Below are 22,881 nucleotides of genomic sequence, written 5' to 3' on the forward strand. Positions count from 1 at the left end.
TTCTTTCTTTCTTTCTTTCTTTCTTTCTTTCTTTCTTTCTTTCTTTCTTTCTTTCTTTCTTTCTTTCTTTCTTTCTTTTGTTCTTTCTTAAATAAAACGTACCTCCTTTTATTACATGCAGCAGGTCTGTGTTTTGGGATCTTAGCAGTTAGTTCATCATGTCCAGGGAGTCAGCCTGAAAGCATGGGTGGCAATTTAATTTCACTACTGGGGGAGACAAGAAACAAAAAACAATCTCAAAACGCAGATCCTGGAAATTTTTTTACTACTTCTAGACCAAACAATAACTAAATCAACAATAGACTAGTCCTGTGCATTGATATTATTGCCTATAGGAAGTGGTGGAAGGTAAATATACATTTACTCAAGTGTATTTTGATACAGATTTAAAAAGCTTGTACTTAAATACAGAGGCTACATTTTGGGCAACTTCATTTTTCAGAGGACAACATTGAACTTTTACTCCATTACATTTTTTTTATTTTAGAAAATATTATTTTTATATGCAGGTCACCATGTTTTCCTTTATAGCTCTAATTTAAGAAAAAGTTCATTCAGAAATCGAAGATATAATTGAACATTTTTATTGTCCAAATTATGGCAGGAAGTGTGGGAGGAAATTGGAGCACCCCGAGGAAACCCACGCTGACATAGGGTCTCACCACCAGTGAGTATAAACTGTATAAACTGATAGCAGCAGTGAGGTGACAGTACTAACCAGTGCTGAAGTGGGAAAAAAAGGGTTAGGTTAGGTTATCTTTCAGTGCTGTCCTCATCTGTGAACTGGCAGCCTAAAGATGCTCATGCTTCATTTAATAGTTTTATCATATATTATGACCAAATAACATGTTTTGCCTTTCCCCTTTACCTTATTAAAATGTAACACAGTTATACATTTATTCAGAGACATTATAACTGACTTACATTGTACTTTTATCTGAGAATATTTTCACACAGTAATTTTACTTCTGCTTTAGTAAAATTTCTTTTCAGTAACAGTAGTTAGTGACTGTTCACATTCTGACATGCTGCAGACAGTGTAGTGTCTCATCTCCAGTCTCTTTCTGTTACTGGTAGCGTTTATTGCTGCTCTATCTGAACACAGTAACCGTTGCTGTTTTCTTCATCACAGTGATACTTCACAATTTTTCACATTCCCTTTAATATTACTGGAGGCTTACTTGGCATCTTGCAGCACTGAAAAATAATAGTATGTCCGTTTTCCTTTTTTCTGCGCCACAACCATTGTACTGGCTAATGTGTGTGGGATTGTAGCAGGCAGTGGACCAAATACTAAGAAACTTAAAAACGCCTTGTTTTCCATTTATCATTTTCACAAGTGCTTTCACTACATATTATTATATTACTTAAATTTACATAGTTACGTTTACAATGACATATTGAGAGGGACAACCCTGAGGAGGGGGATTTTCTATGCCGTATACAATTAATAAAGACATGCATTTGGAAAAATTCAATATTTGTTATTTTCCTTGTCTGGAGTGCCATTGTGAAATGAAAAGGTCAGAAGAAGTTATTCTGGAAACAGTCTTTCTTATTCTCTGTCTTTCAGAGTTCAGAGTGCAAGCACAGACTGGTAAAATCCGACCAGTGATCTCATATTTGAAGGATCCAGGATGTGACTTCATCCAAGGGTCACAGAAAAGAAGGACACACACAAATCTTGGTCAAAACAGACGAAACTAACCGAGGTGCTGGAACTTCGCCTCAAACCCAAACCACACTGTGCTGACCACAGGGCCTCTGTAATGATGGGGGAATGGGTCGATGCTATGCATGTGTTTCTGTACGTGAATGTTTGAAAGTGAGAGTGTGAGGTTTTGTGTGTATATGCATGTGCATGCATGCTTTTGTGCGGCTGGGGTGTGTGTGTTTTCTCTCTCTCCCTCTCCCTCTCTCTCTCTCTCTCTCTGCAGTTTTGCATGCCTGTCACTGACTGCTGTTGGGACTGTTGGGAACCTTTGCAGTAGAGGAGCTGCAGAACATCAGGTGCACACTATTGTTACACAGGTATGTGCAAAGAGCAGGATTGTATTTAACGATCGGTCGTACTGATCAATGGTTTAAAATTTTCTTTGAGCCTTAAATGATTAAGAAACGGCAGGAAAGAGTTATCAAAAGGGAAGGGTGTCTGCTTACCTGATCAAGGGTTAATCGAGCTACTTTATTTCTTGTCTTGATTTAAGTAACCAAAACAAACTGTTTAAAAAATGCTCATAAAATCAATGATAAAGTAACTGCAGTGTAAAAATATTTTTTTCTCTGAACTGTGCTGCTGCTTTGAAAGAAAATACGACTGCATTTGTGCTGCATAAAAGCATGAGCGCTTGTAGTGTAATGCATGCCTGAGATGAAACTGAATGGGGCTCTTTATTAATGTTGAACATGAATTTGAATAAGGCATCTGCCGTTTAAAATGTGAATGACTCTGGGAAATTCTCTCTCACCAAAGGGCCAAACTTGTGTCATGGTTGCCAGATTGAGTGTGGTTAGAGGTGATGAGATTTCAATCGCTTAAAAAATAAGTTGTACCTGTAGAGAAAACCTGCAGCTGAGGGCGAGACAGAAACGCATGTGAAATCTCAATGTGGTTGCCTGATGAAGATGCAGGACATGCTGAAACAGTCCTGGTTTACAAGTATAACTGAATTCGTACACTGCCTAGCTTTGAGTTCAATCTTCATTAAACCAATTATTTCTGAAATCAGCAAATCAGTCAGAAAAACTGTTTTTTTGCACTGTTTATGAAAGAAGACACCAAGATCTTCCACATGTACATGACAAACCTTCAGCATATGCTGTGTTTAATAATGGCAGGAGGCTAAAGTCAGCAGACTGGTGATTAAGTAATGTATATAGTTTGCAATTTTAATTACACAACCTGTCAATTTACATATTTAGAATATGATCATCATGACTATTTTAGTAGTTGGTATGGACAGGTTTATGTTGAGATGAAGCTGCAACCACACTGTGGAAGTGTCTTTCAGTTCCAATTGTAGACACACACACACACACACACACACACACACACACACACACACACACACACAAACCAACACTATTTAAATCTGCAATTGATTGAATTGAAGTGAATTAATTGAATTCAACAAGCTGTCAACACAACATTGTTACATTATCACCAAAAGAGTTGTTTTGGTGGTGTCCACTCTCTCTACTTGTTTGTGAGGGAAATCTCTGGCTGTAAACGCTCCACTCTGTTCACCAGCTGCCCTCTGACTGTGTCTGTTTGCTATTTGCTGCTGTGCAGGTAGTGGATGCAGTGAGTTTATCAGTTTGTCATTGAGCTTTTTTTGCTGAAAACAGCTGCCTGTACCGTGGCAGGAAATGACGCTGATGAGAAAAGGGGGAGTGAACCAAAAGGTTGCGAGCCTTAAAACCAAAACACTGAATTGAAAGATACTAAAAAGTTCTTTTGAGCTAAGAGGGAATTCAGGGTTGGGTGATCATTGTTTTTTTTTTCGTTAGTTTGTCACAATGAGGAACACATCATCATTTGATCCATTGTCAAACTTTTACAGCCACTTTAATGAGAGCAACTTCCTTTATATGTCTCATCACGTCTTTTCCCTGTTCGAGTTGACCAGTGGGTCAACACATGTGTAAGATGACCAGCTGTATAGTCTACTACAGCATCTGTGTATTATTGTAGGCGTGTGTGTGTGTGTGTGTGTGTGTGTGTGTGTGTGTCTATGTGTGTGTGTGTGCATGACTGGAACAAACATGAAGTTGCTGAGGTAGTTTGTACTCTGCATGTCTCTGCAGCTCTCCTCCCAGTTTTCCAAGTGGCTGTGTCGGGTTCAGTTTTGTGTATCAGCTCTGACTGGAGCTTGGACTCGTTCCTTAATGTGAGCTGACTGCAGGAGCTGAGAGTTTTGCCCCGGGGCTTCTTCCTCTTTTCCATCCCTGACACGCCTGGAAGACTTAGAAGTTTGTGTTCAGAAAAGTTAGATTTCCTTTTCCTCTGCTTTATCAGGATTGATTGCCACAGCGGCGGCAAAGCCATACAAGGTTTTTACACAGTGCCGAGGAACAGTGTAGTCCATGCAGCAATCTCCCTCAGGCTGTACAGAACAATATCTTTAGACTAAAATAGAGAGTGGCATACAGTACTCAGAGGATATCTTGTACTTCAGGAAGGGAAGAGGAGACAGAAGACAATCAGTAAGACTTCATGAAGACTGAACCCAGAGAAGGAGCTCAGATACACAATACTAATGTATTAATAGAGTTCAAATAGTGTGTCTGCATGTTCAGCATCAGTCAATAAAAAAAAGAAGGAAGGAATAAAAAAAGGATCAAATTAGACAAGCAAGGCAAGTGTATTTATATAGCATTTATTCAACATATAAAGGTGCTAAAACAATATATAAATCACAAGGTGCTATAAAAAGAGACATTAAATAAATTACATAAAATGCGAGATAGAAAATAAGCTAAAACTGAATTAAAAAGATTAAACTATTGAATAAATATTCCCTGTAATATTTTTGTGGTTAAAAAAAAAAATCTTTAACGTGTGTTTCACATTTTCTGAAACCTGAATTGATTTTTAGACCATTAGTGGACTGTGCAGTCTTTAAACACAACACAACATTGATCATGTTTTAAATTTTTAATGACAAAGTCCAGTGTTGGCTCTCTTTCAGCTCTGTGTTTGGTCTCCACCTCTTTCTGAGGGAAATCTCTAGCTCCATCTCTGTTTGGTAACTTTCTCTTTTCTCCCCGGTGCTGCATATATCTTTTGTTGCAGTAGTTTTTTTTAAAGAAGCAACCGGAGCTCGCGTCACACTAAACAAAAGACGACACACCTCGGCACCGACCGATGACGTAAAGTGTCGCAAAAACTGTGATACACTGAAATCGAGCAAAACAATAATCAAAATATTTGGATACTAGACAAAATGAAATTAAAATATATTTTCCTGCACATCTATTATGTCTCCATAAAATCTGTATTGTTCCTGCTGTACTGCTGTAGCAGGTAGAAGACAGAGGCTTTATCAGAGCTTATACACTGCTGATGAGAGCTGTGAGAGTGAATCAACACAATAAAAGTTTGGGCTGTAACTTTATTGAGGCTTGTAAAACCAAATCACTTTAGCTGAAAGAAGCTAAAACACTCAGAGCTGAGTTTAACTGCAGACCTGGGTGATCATTTTCTTTGTTCAAAAATGATATTATCATAACATGTCATGAACGTTCTCCCCCTCAGGTGCTGGTCCGACCATGGCCTCCAAACTGAGCGTGCTGCTGCTGTTGCTGGCTGTTGCCACGGTAACAGTGCTGGCCCAGAGGCGGCGTCCGACGAACACCAACGAGTGGAACTACAGGGATGGCTGTGAGCACCCAGATTACTCTCTGTTTACTCTGGGTCAAAGGTCAAGTTCAGGGCTCATCATGGTGATGTCAAAGCTAGAGGTGAAAGTTCACGCTGCGACCTCCCCGTTCAGAGCAAACCTGTCTGTAAATGTGATAATAGTTCATTCGTTTTTATCTTAAGCCCTTAGGATGTAGGATCTGTCTCTTAAGGAAGATGAGGGGAAACTCAAAGAGAAGAACGGATTCAGTTTTGGCCTTAAAATGATTCTGACTTTATCACGGTTTCAGACTTATGAGCCTTCATTGTGCCTTCAAAGACTCATGAGTTGTGCATGAACAATGATCTTTACAGTTGTGAACCAAATGATTTTTTTTCGTGCAATAACTGTAAATGTCGTCTCTCTGTCCCAGCTGAGAAGGTGAACATGCGTGGCGTGGCTAACCTGACTCAGGTTCTGGACAACTGGAGGTTCGACATCCTGACCCAGATGAAAGGACTCCTGCAGAACGATCACCAGTCTCTGCTGCCGGACTACGCCAGGTATATACGGGGGGGGGGGGGAGACAAGAGAGGCAGAGAGATCCCGCTATATTGTCGTTAAGAAGACCCCGTCTTTACAATGAACCAAACATGAAGCTGCCCCAGTGTGTGATTCTAGATAGCATGCCCTTATTCTCGAATCAGAGGCTTGATATTACACATCCCGCCATGCTTTTACACAGACACTGATTCTCTGTGACTACGGCTCGATCCCCCGATGGTTTGACAGTGGGAAAGCCCTCACACACTTACTGGGAACGCGACTCCAAGTCTGTGAGTCTGTGAGTGTGGACGTTGGGATTACGCCTACCCCGGCTTCCGGCTCAATGCTGGGACAACATTGGTTGTCCGCCCAATTCCATGTTTGAACCCTTCATGCGGAACGGCGAGGTGGAATAAAGGGCGCGACATTCCCAAGGCAGAGTTCGAACTGGTTCAGAGGTTTTAAAAGGAATAGTTCAACATCTTGGGAAGCATGTTTCTTGCCAAGTTGAGATGAGAAGATTGATCTCACTAAGATACAGATGTAACTGCTGTAGCTTCATATTTATTAGCTCAGCATTAAGACTTGAAACAGACTATGTCCAAAGATAGACTAACTAATAACTTGTTGTTGGCTCCATGAGCTGCGACCAGCACATAACCCTCCACAAAAACAGGTTTTATTTTTACACTGGTAGCTACTTACTTTCCACCACAGGGTCTATGGAGTCAGGGAACATTTTAGTCATTTTAATTTTATTAGCAACCAAACTTGCATTGAATTTTGCACTTACATATTTTAATGAAAAAAACATCTGTCAGAGTTTGAGTTCCCCTCTTTGAGACTTCCAGAATTTCAAACACCAGTTTTATCTTTTGGCAGTCGGTTCACAAATTTAGAAATTCAAATGGACAAATTCAGAGTCATTTTAAAGGTTTAGCTGAACTGAATCTTAAATACCTGGAGATAGTTATTTCAATATCTAGTTGCCTCCTGGAAATTTCAGACAGGGGAATTTAAATCATGAATTCAGACAGACTGTTTTTCAAAATAAAATATTTCAGTTCCACACATTCAGCATTATTTAGACTTTAACATGAAGGATTCAGTGTGATTACATTTCATTATAAGATTCAAATCCTGATGGTTTTTCTCTGCTCCCCTAGTGGAAAACACACAGTGTAAAAACAGTAGGAAGGAGGAATGTGACGAGAAGACACTGCAGTGAGGAAGACAGCTGAGTTTAGTGTGAAAGATCTTTAACTTAATGGCAGAGCAGGCTGTGTTTCTGTCCTCCTGTGTGTTTTCGAAGGAGCGGAATATTCCACATAATGAAATTAAACAGTCTGGAAGTAGAGAGTCACCACAGGAATTTGGTTTACGCTTCAGGCTGAAAATAAAGTCGGGAGTTTGATGGTTCCACTCTGTGGCTGCTGTCGTCAGAAGAACCTGCAGCTGAAACTGCAAATTTAAAAGCCAAAATAGAAACGTGCATTTTCCACAGGGAAGTCTGGTGTTTCCTGCTCCCCGCCACAGTTTAGAGGTCGAGACATCATAATAGTCCGGTAGTTAAATAAACAGTACAAGAGTATGCATGTTTAAAGTATCAGTCTCTCACTTATTTTTCTCTACAGCCATATTTCTTCATCTGCTTCTCACTTTTTTATTTCCTCTCTTCCTTCATCCTTCTTTTCTGCCTCCATTTTATCTGCAGATTTCACTCTGATGCATTTGAAATTGTTTTCATGTAAAAAAAAATAACAGTTTTAAGCTTGCGACAGTTTCTAAGGTGCCTCTTTTAAGAAACTTGAGCTACACTTGCGCACAGAGGGACGGGAGTATGTACTGTACTCTCTTACATTACTGGTGATAAACCTTAAGGATTTATTTAGAATACTGTAAATTGTGTGCAGTTGCTTTTTCACATTCAGCTCAGGGACCTGATTTATTTTTAGTATTCTTCATGTCATGCATTTTGTCGTTTCTTGCTCCTTGGCCCTAAAGAGAAGTTACATATTGTTCAACGTGGGTGAATGAGAATGAAACTTCATATGATCTGGGACCAGACTGACCGACTCGCCTCATGATCCAAACCAGAAACCTCACTGTATCTCTCTGTTCAGGATCCAGCCGCTGTCCGAGGCGTTAGACGACCTCTACAAAGAGTTCAACGCCCTCAAAGCTCACCTGGGTGACCTGACCGAGAAGTTCAGCGCCATAGAAACGTTCATCGACGAGGTCAAGGCCAGCCGCGCCAACAACGCCAACGCTGGCACGGCTCCAGCTGCGGGTGCAGGTGTGGGTGCGGGTGCCGTCCCAAGACAGCCCACGAGGAGGGTGATGAGGAAGAAGGCCACGGCCTCCTCCTAACCAGCCAATGACGAGCTTCTGCTCTCATGTTTGCTTCTTCTCAGGCTGTCCCGTGTCACGCTAATCCTCTTTTATTCATCATCCTCATCTTATAAGAGATCTAAACTTCTGAGCTCCACATAGAGTCTCCCCTGTCAGGGCCTTTTCTCATTGGTTAAAATCACAACACCAAGTGACAAACTGTAGACAGGAATTAGTGAACTGTAACTGAGATGTTAAATAGTCATAAGTCATTAACACGAGTTTGCAGATGTGGACTAATAATTTCTTGAGCTCATGCAGGAAATTGTTGATAAGATACCCACTTGGTTTAGAAATCCAAACACTGTGTGGGTCTGAACACACACCCTCTTTCACTCATTCACTCCTCCCTTTATAAAAGAACCTAAGTAGTTTAGAGAGAGATGTAAATTGAGATTCACACCTATGTGAGGTTATTGTTCTGTACACAGTGGATACATTGAACACTGAGAATTTGGACATGCAAATAGTTGGATGACAGTAAAGGTAGTGCACTATGTGGTAAAGACGGAGTGATTTCACACACGGTTTGCTCATCAATATTATCTCTTTCGGTGACTCATGGGAACTATATCTCACCGCCGCTTACTTTACCTGAGTATGGCTCCATACAAGGACGCAGTAGCACCGCTGCACAACAGCACACCAAAGAAACCAGTCTGTGATCCTGTGTTTTAAAAGTCAGAGAAAAGACCAATTCTAGTTAAAGTAGGTGTGTAAGGAAAAGGACGCTAGAGAAGTCAACCTGCTCTGTGTCGTAGAGCTGAGCCGTTTCTTCTGCATGCTTGTGGTACAAATATATTTGTTCGGTTTGGGTTTCAGGTTTACTGCTGCTTCATGTAAGCTCCAAATAAATTCACTTTTTGCATCCATCCATCATTCCAATTATTGTTTCTTCAAAAACAAGTTTACTTTGATCAGGACGGAGAGGAGCTGAAGATGATGAACGATGTCAGTGTCTGAACATCAAGGTCGGGATGGATAAAGCTGCTCACGGTGTTTTGGTCTTAATTATATCAAAGAAATGGTAAATGGACTCCTCTCATGCAGTGCTTTTGTCCTCTCATCCACCACTTGTTATATTCAGGCAGCTGCAGAGGTTTCCTCAGTCAGTCAGTCAGTCAGTCAGTCGCCAGCAGAGGCAGCAGCTACACACTCAGTACACTGTAGAGGGTGTGTTAAAGTCTGTTACAAAACTCACTCAACCTACACAACACAAAAAAGTTCAGACATCATGGATTTAACATGAACGCGATCAAATGTTCATGTTACTGTGATTCCTCATCCACATCAGTTATAAAAAATACAATAATTATTTTAGATCAACTGTGAAATAAAATATTCTAAATATAATAATAATAATAATAATAATAATCACAATTATAATAATAATATTTTAAAAAAGTATACATAATATTTTGAAAAGTGGAAAAACATTTCCTTTTAGTAGTATAGTATATAATTCTTTAACTTATTCAATATTTCAATGAATAATATTCCAAATATGATATTTTACTGTCAACACATAAATAAACTTTCCTCTTGCATCTTTTAATAAATTTAAGCTTTATAACACTGGGTACAATGTGCTGCTGTTCAGTCTTAATCATTCCAGGGTGTGTGTGTGTGTGTGTGTGTGTGTTGGTGCAGTAATGACACCACCTTTGTAGTGATTTTGGGTAGATATGATAGTTTATTTATTCAAAGTCCTAGATTTGACTCAGATGTAGTTCAGGGTCCAGCTTTTATATCCTGATGAGATTTTGATAGAAAACGTAAAATGCATTAAATATGTGGATATTGTGGCTTATAAACTGTTAAGGCTCCAGATCTGTGGGTATGAAATATAATTCGTCAGAGGCTTCAATTCAAAACTGTTGGCAAAAAAAAAAAAGAAGAAAAACTCAAACCAAACTCAAGTGTATCTGGGTCTCTGAGCTGTGACCCAGTTTGTATTACATCAGAGCCACTGAGAGAAAACATCAGTAATCCCATATACTGTAACATACTGTGTGTAATCTGCGGCTGCTCTCAATTCTGACTGACTGCAGGACAGAATGTGGGACAGATCACAGAGAGGAGGAGGTGAAATAAGGTGACATGAAGAAGCGACAGTCACACGTGTGTCAAAAGCAAGACAGGAAATAATCTAAACTGCTATAATAGACTATTATCATTAAATTAATATCAAGGTAAGTAACTAACTACAAGTACGTTGTGTTAGTACACTTACTACTACTAACATTGTACTTTGCTGATATTTAGCTGTAAATCACAAGGACATCTACAAGACAGGCCGATGCAATGTGGCACTAAATATAAGTAAGAGTGTTATTTGCTACAGTTGTTAAGTACCCACCTGTGAAACTTGAGATAATTCCATGTGTTTGGTGCACAAAAACTAAAGACAGGTTTTCCGAGTTCAGAGTAAACCTGCAGGACTTGTAGCATAAGAGAGTTCGTAGCGTGAGAGAGTTTGGTTTGGTCCTGTGGTCCAGTCTAGCATAGATGTTATATAGGGTGGTGAATGTAATTTTTCTTTTCTTTTCCTTTCTTCAACTCTGATGGACACTGACGTCTGTTGATGAACTATTTTTCACTACTGCATCATTTCTTCATTCGTTTGTTTTTTTCTTAAAACCTTCAATGCAACACGTTCCCATTTTCTCCTATAATTAGAACCAAACTCCGTCAGGCTTTCTAGGATACATCCTTATAATTTACATTTATAAGCCCGCTAATTATTACGCCTCCGGAAAATAAAGAAAACATAAAATAAATCATTACTCCTAATTTCAGCCTTTGTACTGATCACAGAGAAATAACACTGATGTTCATCTTCTCATCTGACTCCAGGGAGGACAGACAACAATGTTTCCAAACATATCAGATTTGTGCCTTTAAAAAAAGCATTTGATTGTTGGTTCTTTTAATATATATGTTTTGAAAATGACGGATAAGTTGTTGTTAAGAGTGTAATTTACCGTCATGTTTCAGTGCTTAATTTAAGGTGGACATGTAAGTGTTGACTGAAGACTTGTGGCTGAATTAAGAGGAGGGCAGCTCATCAGATGAAGGTGACACCTTCCTTTGACCTCTGGATCAAGAGGCCTTGAGTGATGGGCTGTGAAATCAATAACCTCATCTGACTGTTAGAGACTCGTGACGTACTATGACATATGACTGGCCTTCGAATGAAGGGTCAGAGGTCAGCGCATGTTAACAGCATCACAGAGAACTAGAGGACAGAGAGGACAGGATGCTGTCACGGTTTGTGTGGAGTGAAAACAAGGAGAAAATGAATTTAATCATCTTCAGTCAGATAATCAGGTTTTTATCAGCAGGGCGATCACAGACACCAGATGTGAAAGTTTCAGAAAGCAGAGCGGTTCTTGTGTCGTAGCGTCGCCGCTGCAGCGTGTGGCTCACTCACGCCAGAAAGCATGAAATTTGTTATTGATCAGAAATGTGAGGTGAACAGTAAAAGAGCCGCAGCCAGTGAATCCACTCATAAACTAGTCAAGTGAGGCAAACCAATAACGGCCGTGTGACGATGAATTATGGCATGAAAGTGAGTCCTGGGTGTGAGTTTTTCTTCACACCACCTGCTCTCATGTTGTATTCATCAGATGATTTACTGTACAGTCGGTTTGTCAGTGGACTGAGTGGATCTGGAGTTCACGGTTCAGTTGTCACAAACCAAAACATCTGTAAAATCATCACAAAATTCTGATTCAGTGAGGAAACCCCCGACCTGTACGCCGGCTAAAAATCACAGGCTTGCGTCACGTTTAACTTGAGAACAATGAAATTCAAAACACTGATCAGCTGAATACACTAGATATGTGAAATGTTATTGAAAGTAGATAATTATCAAACTGAAGTAATGCAGTATTTCTAGAAAAGAAACATGATGGAATGGTTTAACTAATAAACTGACATTTCAAACGATGCATTCAGTGGCACGTGTGGCATCCGGACATTTCACAACACATATGTTGGCAGATGTGGTTTTGGACATTTGATGTTTAAATATTCAGTCGCACATGGTTTTCTTACATTTTACAAGTGACACGTTCAGATGCACATGAGGTTTTTTGGAAATTTGAAATGTGACGCAGTCAGTGCCACATGGTCATTCATTTCATGTGACATATCCAGTGGCACATGGTTCTTGGATGTTTTACATGTGATGCATTCAGTGGCACGTGGTTTTCAGAAATTTTGCATGTGGTTTTTGGAATTTCGCACATGGTCTTTGGACATTTCATGTGACATATCATGGTCGTGGTCATGTGGGATTGAACATTTCACATGTGACACATTCGGATGCTAATGTGGTTTTTCGGACATTTTGCATATGATGCATTCAAAGGCACACACCACTACTGGGGAAAAAATATTATTTACCATTGTTAAATACTGAGATGATGGGTGTGTTATCTCTCAGAGTTTTGTGCAATTACATGCTAACAAGTGTTTCTCATAAATCTACCTGTTGTCATGTTCATACATCTTCTGGTCCAGATACAGTAATTGTACGGCTGCCTGTAAAATACAGCTTTCAGTCTTACCTGCACTCAGCTGACTGCTGGAAACAGGCCTATTGCATCATTTTCCCCTAGTGATGTACCCTCAAGGAGCCGCTTGCGTTTCCTGGATCCAAAATCAGATCGCTCAGCAGATAAAGCAAATAGACTTTTATTAGCTACAGCTTGATGGTGAGCTTTTTCTTGACAGCTTGTGGTATGACTGAAATAAAGAAACACCCAGTGAAAGATGAGAGTGAACTTTCATAAACTCTTGCTGGGGAACATTGCACTGGGGGTCGATTTGTCAGCTGGTGAACGATTTTTGATTTTTCTAATAGACTCTGGGTTTCTGAAAGATTCAATTGGAGCAACGTCTTACATGAATAAATTAAAATCAGTGCTGTGAGGGGGGAAAGGGAATCTGCCACCTGGTCTTGTGCAGCCTCTCTGTTCTGACTTAAAGTGAGCCACAGCAGAGCCAGAATGCAGCCTAAATGGAAGAAGTGTGTTTAATAAACCAGCTCTCTCTGATACTGTTACTCATCCATTCAGAGGGCGAACTCAACATGTCAAGATTTAAGATAAAGGTAGAAAAAGAGCAGGATCTCTACCAGCCACGGTTCAGTCAAACACACTTACGTCAAGGAATTGATCATCTATGGCTGCGGGGTCTGATGAGGCAGAAAAGGCTTAAAGAATCCTTGTAAAGAATCAGAGCAACAAAGATTTTGCCGAACAGAAATGAAACAACAAGATCAGAAAAGTTGCACAGAAACAGCAGTTATTTGGGGGCGTTGGTGGGAGCTGCTGCAAACATACATGTAATCAGCGCAGCAGCAACAGCTGTACTGTAAACCTGCATGAATATGACTGGTTGCGACTCAGCTGGTAGCTGCAGAGCTGATGAATGGATTAAAACGAACTGAACGCTGATTCTTGAGCTGGTCTAAATTCATTCATACGAGAGACAATGCAGCTGAGTGTTTCAAGTGTTATCTGCTGATGAAGACCATCAAAAGCTCGGGAATTTCTACTAAATACACCTTGTGCTGAAATTTACCCTGGAGGTTTTTAGGTAAATGTTGCGAAACCAACCCTTTAATATGCCTGTTCATGTTTATTAAATCTTTATGTAACATTCTTACAGTATGTAAAAAAAAAGAGCTTTTTAGCATATCAGCTTACTATTTTCTACCTTTTCTAATCAGGTCAGTTCCACTGAGATCCAGATTGAGATCCAAAGTCTTGTCGAGGGCTTGTTTTTCTTCTGCAGAACTTCAGCTCCCTGTTGCCATTTACTGCATCTGTAGAAGCAGCAGCTCTACAGCGTCGAAGCCAGGAGTCGAGCACATTAGCATTCACTGCAGTCCGCGTGAGTCTCAGCGAGGCAGCACTCACTCAGTTAGAGAGTGGAGTACACCAGAGTTTCCACAGACTGTCCGTCCATCACGCGTTAGCCTCCACTATTTATGGAAAGTCTACTCTGGACTAGATTACTGAGCCTCTACCCTTAGTATGAATGTTTTTATATCTTATTATAGCTTTTAATCAACTGGCACTCGTCTTTGTTAGATCCACTGTCGCCTTCTGCAGCTTCTGACCCAAACTCTGTAGAACTGAGGACAGTGTTTCTTCTTCCTATAATCTATATTACTACTGTGTATAACTTCTTTACTTCCATCTGGGTTGTCCTTGTTTACTAACTACTAACTTCTCTAGACTAGCACAGTTTATAGGCCAGCTGAGACCAGCTAGAGGGCATGCAGAGCAGTTTTAATGTTGGCCATGTTAGCATACTTTCTATGCGCATACTCAAAGAGATCAGAAGTAGGCTTGGCCTCAATAATACATATATATTTTCTATTTATTTATTTTTAGTACAACCCACGATAATATTGTATAACATTTGTATCAAGATTACATTTTGAGATTTTGCACCATCCTGTTATTATAATCCGGTAATGATCTATGATGCTACTGATGTGTTAGCGTGAGCTCAAAGACACTAGATCTGTGTCCAAATTTAGGCCCTGCGTCCTTCGAAGGCTGCATTTGAAGAGTGATTGCGTCACAGAAGTGCGACGAGGCTGTCCCATTTTGGAGGCTCCTTCAAATGCGTTGTTCTTTACCTGGGCAAAGAAAGCTCCAACAGGTGCATCCTTTGTGGCCCAACCTACCCCACGATTTGTTGCACGCCAGTAACGAAAATAATATGGCAGCAAACTACACAGACAGAGAGCTCGAGGATTACACTTTTAAATGTAGGTATTCAGCTCGGTTCAAGAGCTAACAGTACAACTATTAAAACTAAGGGCTTTAAACCTCAAGTGTTTGTGAAAAAAGTTACACGTTGTCATGGTTGCTAGATGCGGTCGTCTAGAAACCTTGACGATATGTAATGATTTCGGTGCTTCGCAACACCTCCATGTGCCTGGAAGGATGCGACCCATGAATTGCACATTTTTAGCAAAAGAAAATGAAGTACCGTCGCAGCTACGGTGAGTTCGCTGACACCATCTGAGAGCTAACACAAACTAATGTGGGAATAATGCGAGACCTTTCATCATTTCTTTATGGCTAATGGATGTGATTATGAGAGGAGAAAAGAAACAGGCTGCGTTGTGCAGGTTTGTTTGTGCTCCTACAAACTGATGAGAAACCTACTTGAGTCCCTACAGTCCTGGAGAACGTTTAAAGCACAAACTGGTTAGACAGAAACATATTCAGACAAAACTGAGTGAAATAATGTATTGGAAATAAAATTCAAGGATTATAAAACCTGACTGAATATGTGTCAGAGCCAAGGAAACTTACACAGGACTGTAACTTTGCAGACACCCTGACAGTGACACTCAGATTGCAATAAATGATGACAGAATATAGTGAAGGCTACTGTTGGTGGACAGACAGGCCATGGAGGCTACAAATAGTATAAAAGACAGTATGAAAGAAAATGCTGAATGGAACTGTGCTGACCAACGCAGCTTGTGTAAGTCCAGACGGAAACAAGAAAATCTACAGATGTGGTTGAAATGTAGGTAAATGATGGTAGGTTTACTGGAGAGTAGTGTCAAAGCTGTGGCAGGTACAGGAAGTAAATCCAAAGAGCCCGCAAGACACTGTAATATTTTCGACATGTTTTCTTTGTAATGTAAATCATTATTAGCTTCATTTCGTTTATGAAAGTTGTTAATAAATAATTACTCACCACATCTTTCATCTCTCAACCGACTCCTGATCTGCCATGACGCCATGAAGCTAGTGAGGGCTCCACTGAATCAGCCGAGTCTGCTCAGACATCAATATCCTGTTCTAATTTCATTATTCATCAGGTGCAGAGCTGCAGCTCTTTATTGTCTGAATTCACGGAGTCTGGGATTTAGACGAGCTTCTGAAGGCGTTTTTCAAAGTATCTCCCAGCACTTCCACGCATACTGATGCTCCACCGAAAGGAGCAATAAAATATGCACATTGAAAACATGAAACAATTGATGAGTACCTCAGTATCAAGAGGAAAAAAAAGAATTGAACAATTTCACTTTTAGTCCCAAAAAAAAAACCTTTAGAGACTTGTGGCTAGTTTAAGTAAAGCCATCACAGCTTTACTGACCCGGGATATATTTTTAATTGTTGGTGATGCGACAAGATAATAAATGAAACTAATCAGTCTGACAACTGAAAAAAATATAGACACATAACACAATCAAACAATCTTGTTTCTTACTTTTAATTTCTTTTAGAAGAAATTGTGACCATATTCAAGGTGTAGTGATCCTACTGGTCTGCTGCGTTCACTGTCATCAGGAAACAGGGACGCCCCTGACCAAGCTCCTGGTGTTTTGGGATTTCTCGGCTGTCTTAATGTTGCTCTGCTAAATAATGAGCTCTCTGACACTGGGAGTGCTTATTAAAAGGAATGGCTCTTCTGATCAGTAAAAAGATCAAATCCCACAAATCCTCAGCCACTCATGTCCTGCAGACAAAACAGGCTTGGCAAAATATTAATCCACCATATTGGTAGTAATTAAATGTTGACTTGGAGCCTAATTCAAAGCTCCACACTCTTCTTTCTCATTATTCACAAAAATGTGAAGAAACTAATTTTGGTGATATGATGAAGACTTTTAAAATATCAGTACTCATGTTTTCATTAAGATAAGGAGATTTCTGTTTCTTGGTTAAACAGTCAAAATAATAACAGGCTTTATTAAACCTTGTGAAGCAATGAGATTAATATAATATTTGATTACTACTGATTAAACACTTCAAGATATCTGATCACTTTCTATCAGTAAGTTTGGAAACTTTGACTTTGACATGTATGTGATGAGGTAAGTTGATTTTAAAGCATTTTCGGTCTGAATGTTGACCATTAATGAATGACACTTCTTTGTGCTAAATGCTAACATTAGCATGCTAACATGTTCGCAATGGCAACGCTAACATGCTAGCATTTTAGCGTGTTAGCATTCAAACATTAGCATTAAACACAAAGTAGCCTACGACTGGGGCTGATAGAAAAAACATTATTTTTAACTGAAGTTAGCATGCTAACCAGCTAGCCCTGGCCCGTCTCCTCACTTTCCGATAGCGACAACCTGTAGCCTCCACTCTGCCCTGAAGACGTAGCGCTGCTAAAATCTCATGTATTATAAAGACAACTATGGCAGAAGCTCCTCACAAGAAACCACATTCAGCAGCAGAGGAAACGTACATATAGCCCCTTTAACAACAACGGCCAATGAAATTACTACTAACTGACATTCATCATCAGCCATAACCACAGTCTTTCTCTACTGTGGCTGCCATGTTCAGACAGCCTATAGAAAGTGAGATAAATAAAAACAAACATTAGTTTTAGATGAAAAACATGAAAAAAATGAAAAAAATCATTGAATGTATTCTAGGGTTTGCAGTATGTGTGTTTCTGTCTGGCAATAGCCCATACAGTAATCAGACATATAAACACTGTTAATTTACCCATCAATACTTGAAAAGCATTTCCTTCTGTAAATGACACTGATATATTGGCTCTCTCGCAAGTCTTGCTTCCCTTCCTTTATAAATACCATTACAAACGCCTCTGTTGTTTCAGGGGGGGTTACTGCTGATCAGCAGTCAGTGGATTTGGAGAGAGTTGGTGTTGTTTCACTGAAAGATCATCTATAATAATGTCTAGTTTGCAACTGTTTGAACTGTGCTGTTTCTCAGCTTCAGTCAGGGTTTTCCTTGTTTGTTGTTTTCCAATAATGGAGCAGACGTTTAGGCCGACACCCTCAGTCGCTCTGAATCTTTTCTCCCTCTTTCTCGCTCATGCAAACAAACGGAGGCAGGAAAGCTGAAACAAGGCAGCCAGCGTAATCCCTCCTCCATCTCCCTGTCATGGCTTCTAATCCAAGTCCCAGATGCCCCAGGCTCCTCAGCCAACTCTCTCTCTCTCTCTCTCTCTCCTCTCTCTCTCTCTCTCTCTCTCTCTCTGTGTGTTGGTTAACTCGCTGCAGCTTAGCACACACAAACGGAGGGATTTTGTTTGGAAACAAAGCAGGAAACAGCTGGAATCAGGAAGTGTCTTGTTAATTTGTATGGAGGGTCTGGCGACTTTTGGATGTGAGTCACAAACAGCAGAAGGTGTCGAGGTAGATCACACCAGCTAATTGCTAATTTTCATGTCGAACTCGTAAACGAACTGGCTGGCTGTCAGGTGAGATGAGATGAATCATGGACACACTGGCAGTATAAAAACAGAGTATAATGGACGTTGTGGTGCAGGGTGCGATCATCACAGCACAGCGAGAATGTGGAACTTCTTCGAGATCTGTGAAACATTTTGTGAGAGGTTGGGGGTGGACAGTTGGTCCTCTGTACCCTGGAACAGAGACAGGAGGACCAGCATGTGATGAAGTGAAGAGGGTTGTTAGTGTCTCCTTTCAGCATGAGGGTTGGTTTAATACAAATAATCTAGTGTTCAGTGTCTTGCTGAAGGATTCACTGGCATGTGGATCCTGACACAAGGTGTCAAGGTATCTACAGGTGTTTTCACACCTTATCTGTACAACTCAGTTAAATGAACCCTGGGGTGTCTGCCCGGTTCTCTTGGGCTGGTGTGAAAACTGTCAATCAAACCCTGGTCATTCATTCAAGAAAGCTTGAAAAAGAGAGTTTCTGAGCGGAGCGAACACACCAATCACAGATAGTATTGGTAGTTTTGATGGATTAGTTAGACAGGTGATGTTAGCCTACTATGTACTACTGACTATCATGAACTGTTCACCAAGTGGTGAGTCAACCACACACACACGTTTTAGTTGAACGCAACAACCAGGGAGAGGCACTAGGTTACTGGCTGGCTAGCCTTGAGGAAAGATCACTAGCCTGTGGTTAGCGCAGCAGCGTGACACTTATATGTTACATTCAGGAACAGTTCCATCTCGTCATCGGTCCGAGCCACGAAATCTCTGGACAGAACTTTCACCATTGCTGTTCCTCACTCGTAGCATTTACTGCAACTAAGCAACCAACTACAGAGAAGACAACCTGCTTCCTGTTTACACTGGCACACCTATGCCCAGTGTACTTGAATCATCATGTGATATGTGTTTTCAGGCGTGTTAGTACGGACGGAGAATATTTCTGATACAGAGCTAAAATGCTCGTCTGGACGGAGATCGTTTTAGTCTTAAAAAGATCTTCTCCTCTGTTCACATTGACCAATGAATCTGCCTCATGAGCAGGTTTACTTACAACTTTGGTGGCTAAAATATAAAATGGCTATTCCATGCACTAAATTTTTCCACAGCATGTCTGGAACTTACAGGGCTGCTGTTAAAATGCTGAAAACACAGCGCGAGAAGACGCCTTTCACACGACACTCAGCAGAAATGTCAGACGACAGAGGTGAGGCCGAGGCACAGAGGAAGCTCTTTTCATCGACAGGCACCTGGAAATGTTAGGCAAAAAACACCAAAGCGAACGTTATATATTTCCCATCGGGATGATGGACCCTTGACGGTTCTGGTGAGATTTACAGGGCCCCCCCAGTGACAGCAGGTCACAGGCTGTCTTTCAACAGGAGGAGGCATCTGTCGCAGGAAACCTGGGGGACAAAAATGATTCTTCAGAAGCTAAATTGGCTGGACAGACAGAGTCAGTGTGATCAGGAGTCACAGACAGAGGCAGTCTGATTACAGACACTTTGATAAACAAGTAGGTGACATCTGAAGCGGAAAATTTCCCCTGTCAATTAGATTCCGTCATCGCTGTCCCCTCACACACACACACACACAACACACACACACACACACACACACACACACACACACACGTCATCTCTCTCTAATAATGCCTTAACTGTGGTCCTGATAGAAAGCATTGTGCCGTGACTGCTCCATAATAACCTCATCCACCTATATCTGCCTGCTGGAGACCATCTGTGATGTAGCGGAGGATAAAAGCCACTGAAACTCTCTGCAAACACCTTTTTAATTGAGACAATACACTTTTATAAGTGTTCTACAGTCTTTCTGGTCTGATAGAAAAGTTTATCTCATAAGTACCATTATGATATGGTCTTAAAGGAACACATCACCTAAATGAATGAGGCTCAGAGCTTCCTCTCTTCTGATTGGCTCATTGACCTGTTGTTACTAGAGCTCCAGAGAGAAGTCCGAGAGAGGAGATGTAAAACTACATTGAGATGGTTTTTGGTTCTTAAAACCACAAATATATTTTCTTATGGATCAACACTTCAAATAAAACACAGGAGAAGAGGAAAATATGGACCATTAAGTTTAGGGATAGGATTAGGAGGCAGCAGTGAATACACCCAGAATCATAAATTTCTCAAACTACTCCTGCAGCAATCTAATTCTGGCATTTGCCATATACAACAAAGCTGAGTCCACCCCTGTGCAAGATCACTAAAATGTTCTATGATTCAAAATTCAAGCTCAAGTCTTGAGTATTTGATCTTGATATATAACTAGAGAGCATCTTGTGACGGGCATCACAGCTGCTGTGATGCCCGTCAACATGTTGATGTTTTGACCAATGGGTACTCAGTTATCATTAAATTCAAATTCAGACTATACTTTCTTTTATGTAAACTTTTATACTGTAATAATAAACCAATAATATAAAGTCATTTTCTGAAAGGAGCAATGTAATGTAATATGTAATGTTTGATGCTTTGTTTTTATGCTCATTTTGTACATAAAACATATTCACCTGTACTTTTGAATGCAGGACTTTTACTTTGTAATGGAGAAAAAGGTTTCCTCAGACTGCATACAGGACATTTAGATGTATTTTAATGGCATGATGCACGGTACTGAGTTCTTTTTCAATCTTAATAAATTTCAGAAGTGACAATGAACATGTAGTGTCAGCTGTCAGAACACACTCGTAGTGATCTGATTCACTCCGTATTTAACTTTGAACTCACAAGGTCAGGCGGTAATTGACCTGCCAGGGACTCACTGTCTTTGATTTAAGGCGGTCCTGATATGCAGCACACATTCCTCTGCTGGGATACAGAGGCGAATGTAAATGATGCTGCTGCTGTATCACAAAAATATAAACAACAAAAATCTTTTGAGGAACTAAGAAGTTGGGCAGTACTGGTCGTATTTCTGTCTTGATTCATTTACAAAAAGAATACAATTTTTTTATGAGGGGAGTTGTGGTTTTAGTGTAGTTGCCATGTGTTCAGAAACACAAACAAGTATCTGGACAGAAAAGTAAAATACTGACTAATTAACAAGAAGATTAATACATTTAAAGCTCCACTAATCAATATTTTTTACATGAGTGAGTCTGTGTCATGTGAAAGGGCTTATTTGAGAATTTTTAGTCTATCTTACATTATTCTGGTTTTCCAGCACATTAACAGCAAGTTTAGCCTCAGTAAAGCCACTTTCACACTGGACAAAGAACCCACTAACTCCCACTTACATCTGGCTTTTGTCTTCAGTGTGAAAGGATATGATCATTTACTCCTGGGTATCTATCGGCTCCAGCTCTGATTGGCAATGACGGAAAACGTGACACCCGGGTGAACACGCTAATTTTTGCCCCTTTACCGTGCGACTCTTAGCCGTCTCAGCCACAAATTCCATCCACCTCCCTTCAAGCAGCACTCAGACATCATTCAGTCGGCGTCAACTTTGAGGAGACTGAAGAAGTAACAGATAAAAACTAGAGCTACCACCTCCTGGTTATCTGCCTCACTCAGACTGGTCTCAGATTACATCCCTGCTTATCCAGAGTCATATAGAATATTGTGTGAAATGGTGTCATAAATACTGTGTGAAGTCTTGAATAATGGTAATTGTTTTGCGTTCATCCGTCCCAGTGGACATTTGTGCCAATGAGATATTGTGTGAATGGGACAGATGGACAGATGGACACATGGACAGATGGACAGATGGACACATGGACAGATGGACACATGGACACATGGACAGATGGACATGTGTACGGATGGACGGACAACCCAAAACCGATATGCCTCCAGCTCTGGCTGCTACCCGCGCGGAGGTATAAAAAGTAACCACCATAGCATAGTCACATGCTGCTTTCTACTGTTTACTAACCCTGTTTTCCAGTGCGTTTGTGTTTTGTGACATCGAACATGATACACCAACAAAAAACAAAAGAAAGAAAATAAAAAACAGAAATACAAATTTGTCTCCTTGCAGTTGGAACCCTTCACATGTTTATTAGGTGTAAAGAGGGTATAAAGCTTTAGTTTGCAAGGTGCATCTCTCTTGTTTGCATTTAGGGGAGGATGATTCAAATTAGAGGCTGAGACACTTTGACAGAGGCTGGTTATTTATTTGACTGGAATCTACTGGATTAACTACAGTCACACAATTTGCTTCCATTGGTGTTGTGTTGAAATGTGATTTACAGGAAGCATGTTAAAGTGGGGGAAATTGAATTAAGTATAGGTGTTACAGAAAAATAGGAGCTGTCAGACTTATATAATGCACAATGTATATATATAATGAAAAGACAGGGTTGTATTCATCAGCTGTAAAATCACTACAGGCTGCAACAAATTTTCTTTCTTC

At 40.3% G+C, this 22,881-nt stretch overlaps 1 protein-coding gene across 1 annotated transcript; it reads left to right on the forward strand.

The window, feature by feature from the left end:
- The first annotated feature begins 171 nt into the window (after positions 1-171).
- On the forward strand, positions 172-9,153 carry si:ch211-76l23.4 (uncharacterized). The gene is made up of 6 exons (XM_056401838.1): positions 172-348; positions 605-667; positions 1,574-2,031; positions 5,258-5,383; positions 5,776-5,905; positions 8,012-9,153. The coding sequence occupies exons 4-6, from the start codon at positions 5,272-5,274 to the stop codon at positions 8,256-8,258; spliced, it is 489 nt and encodes a 162-aa protein (XP_056257813.1). The 5' UTR covers positions 172-348; positions 605-667; positions 1,574-2,031; positions 5,258-5,271; the 3' UTR covers positions 8,259-9,153.
- The last annotated feature ends 13,728 nt before the right edge of the window (positions 9,154-22,881 follow it).

Source organism: Seriola aureovittata, chromosome 17, assembly GCF_021018895.1.
Source record: "Seriola aureovittata isolate HTS-2021-v1 ecotype China chromosome 17, ASM2101889v1, whole genome shotgun sequence".
Taxonomy (NCBI): domain Eukaryota; kingdom Metazoa; phylum Chordata; class Actinopteri; order Carangiformes; family Carangidae; genus Seriola; species Seriola aureovittata.

Excerpts from the sequence above, each read along its gene's own strand:
- si:ch211-76l23.4 (XM_056401838.1), top strand. The coding sequence starts at position 5,272 with ATGGCCTCCAAACTGAGCGTGCTGCTGCTGTTGCTGGCTGTTGCCACG. Across the intron at positions 5,384-5,775 it reads GTGGAACTACAGGGATGGCT|CTGAGAAGGTGAACATGCGT; the intron begins GTGAGCACCCAG and ends TCTCTGTCCCAG. Across the intron at positions 5,906-8,011 it reads CTGCTGCCGGACTACGCCAG|GATCCAGCCGCTGTCCGAGG; the intron begins GTATATACGGGG and ends CTCTCTGTTCAG.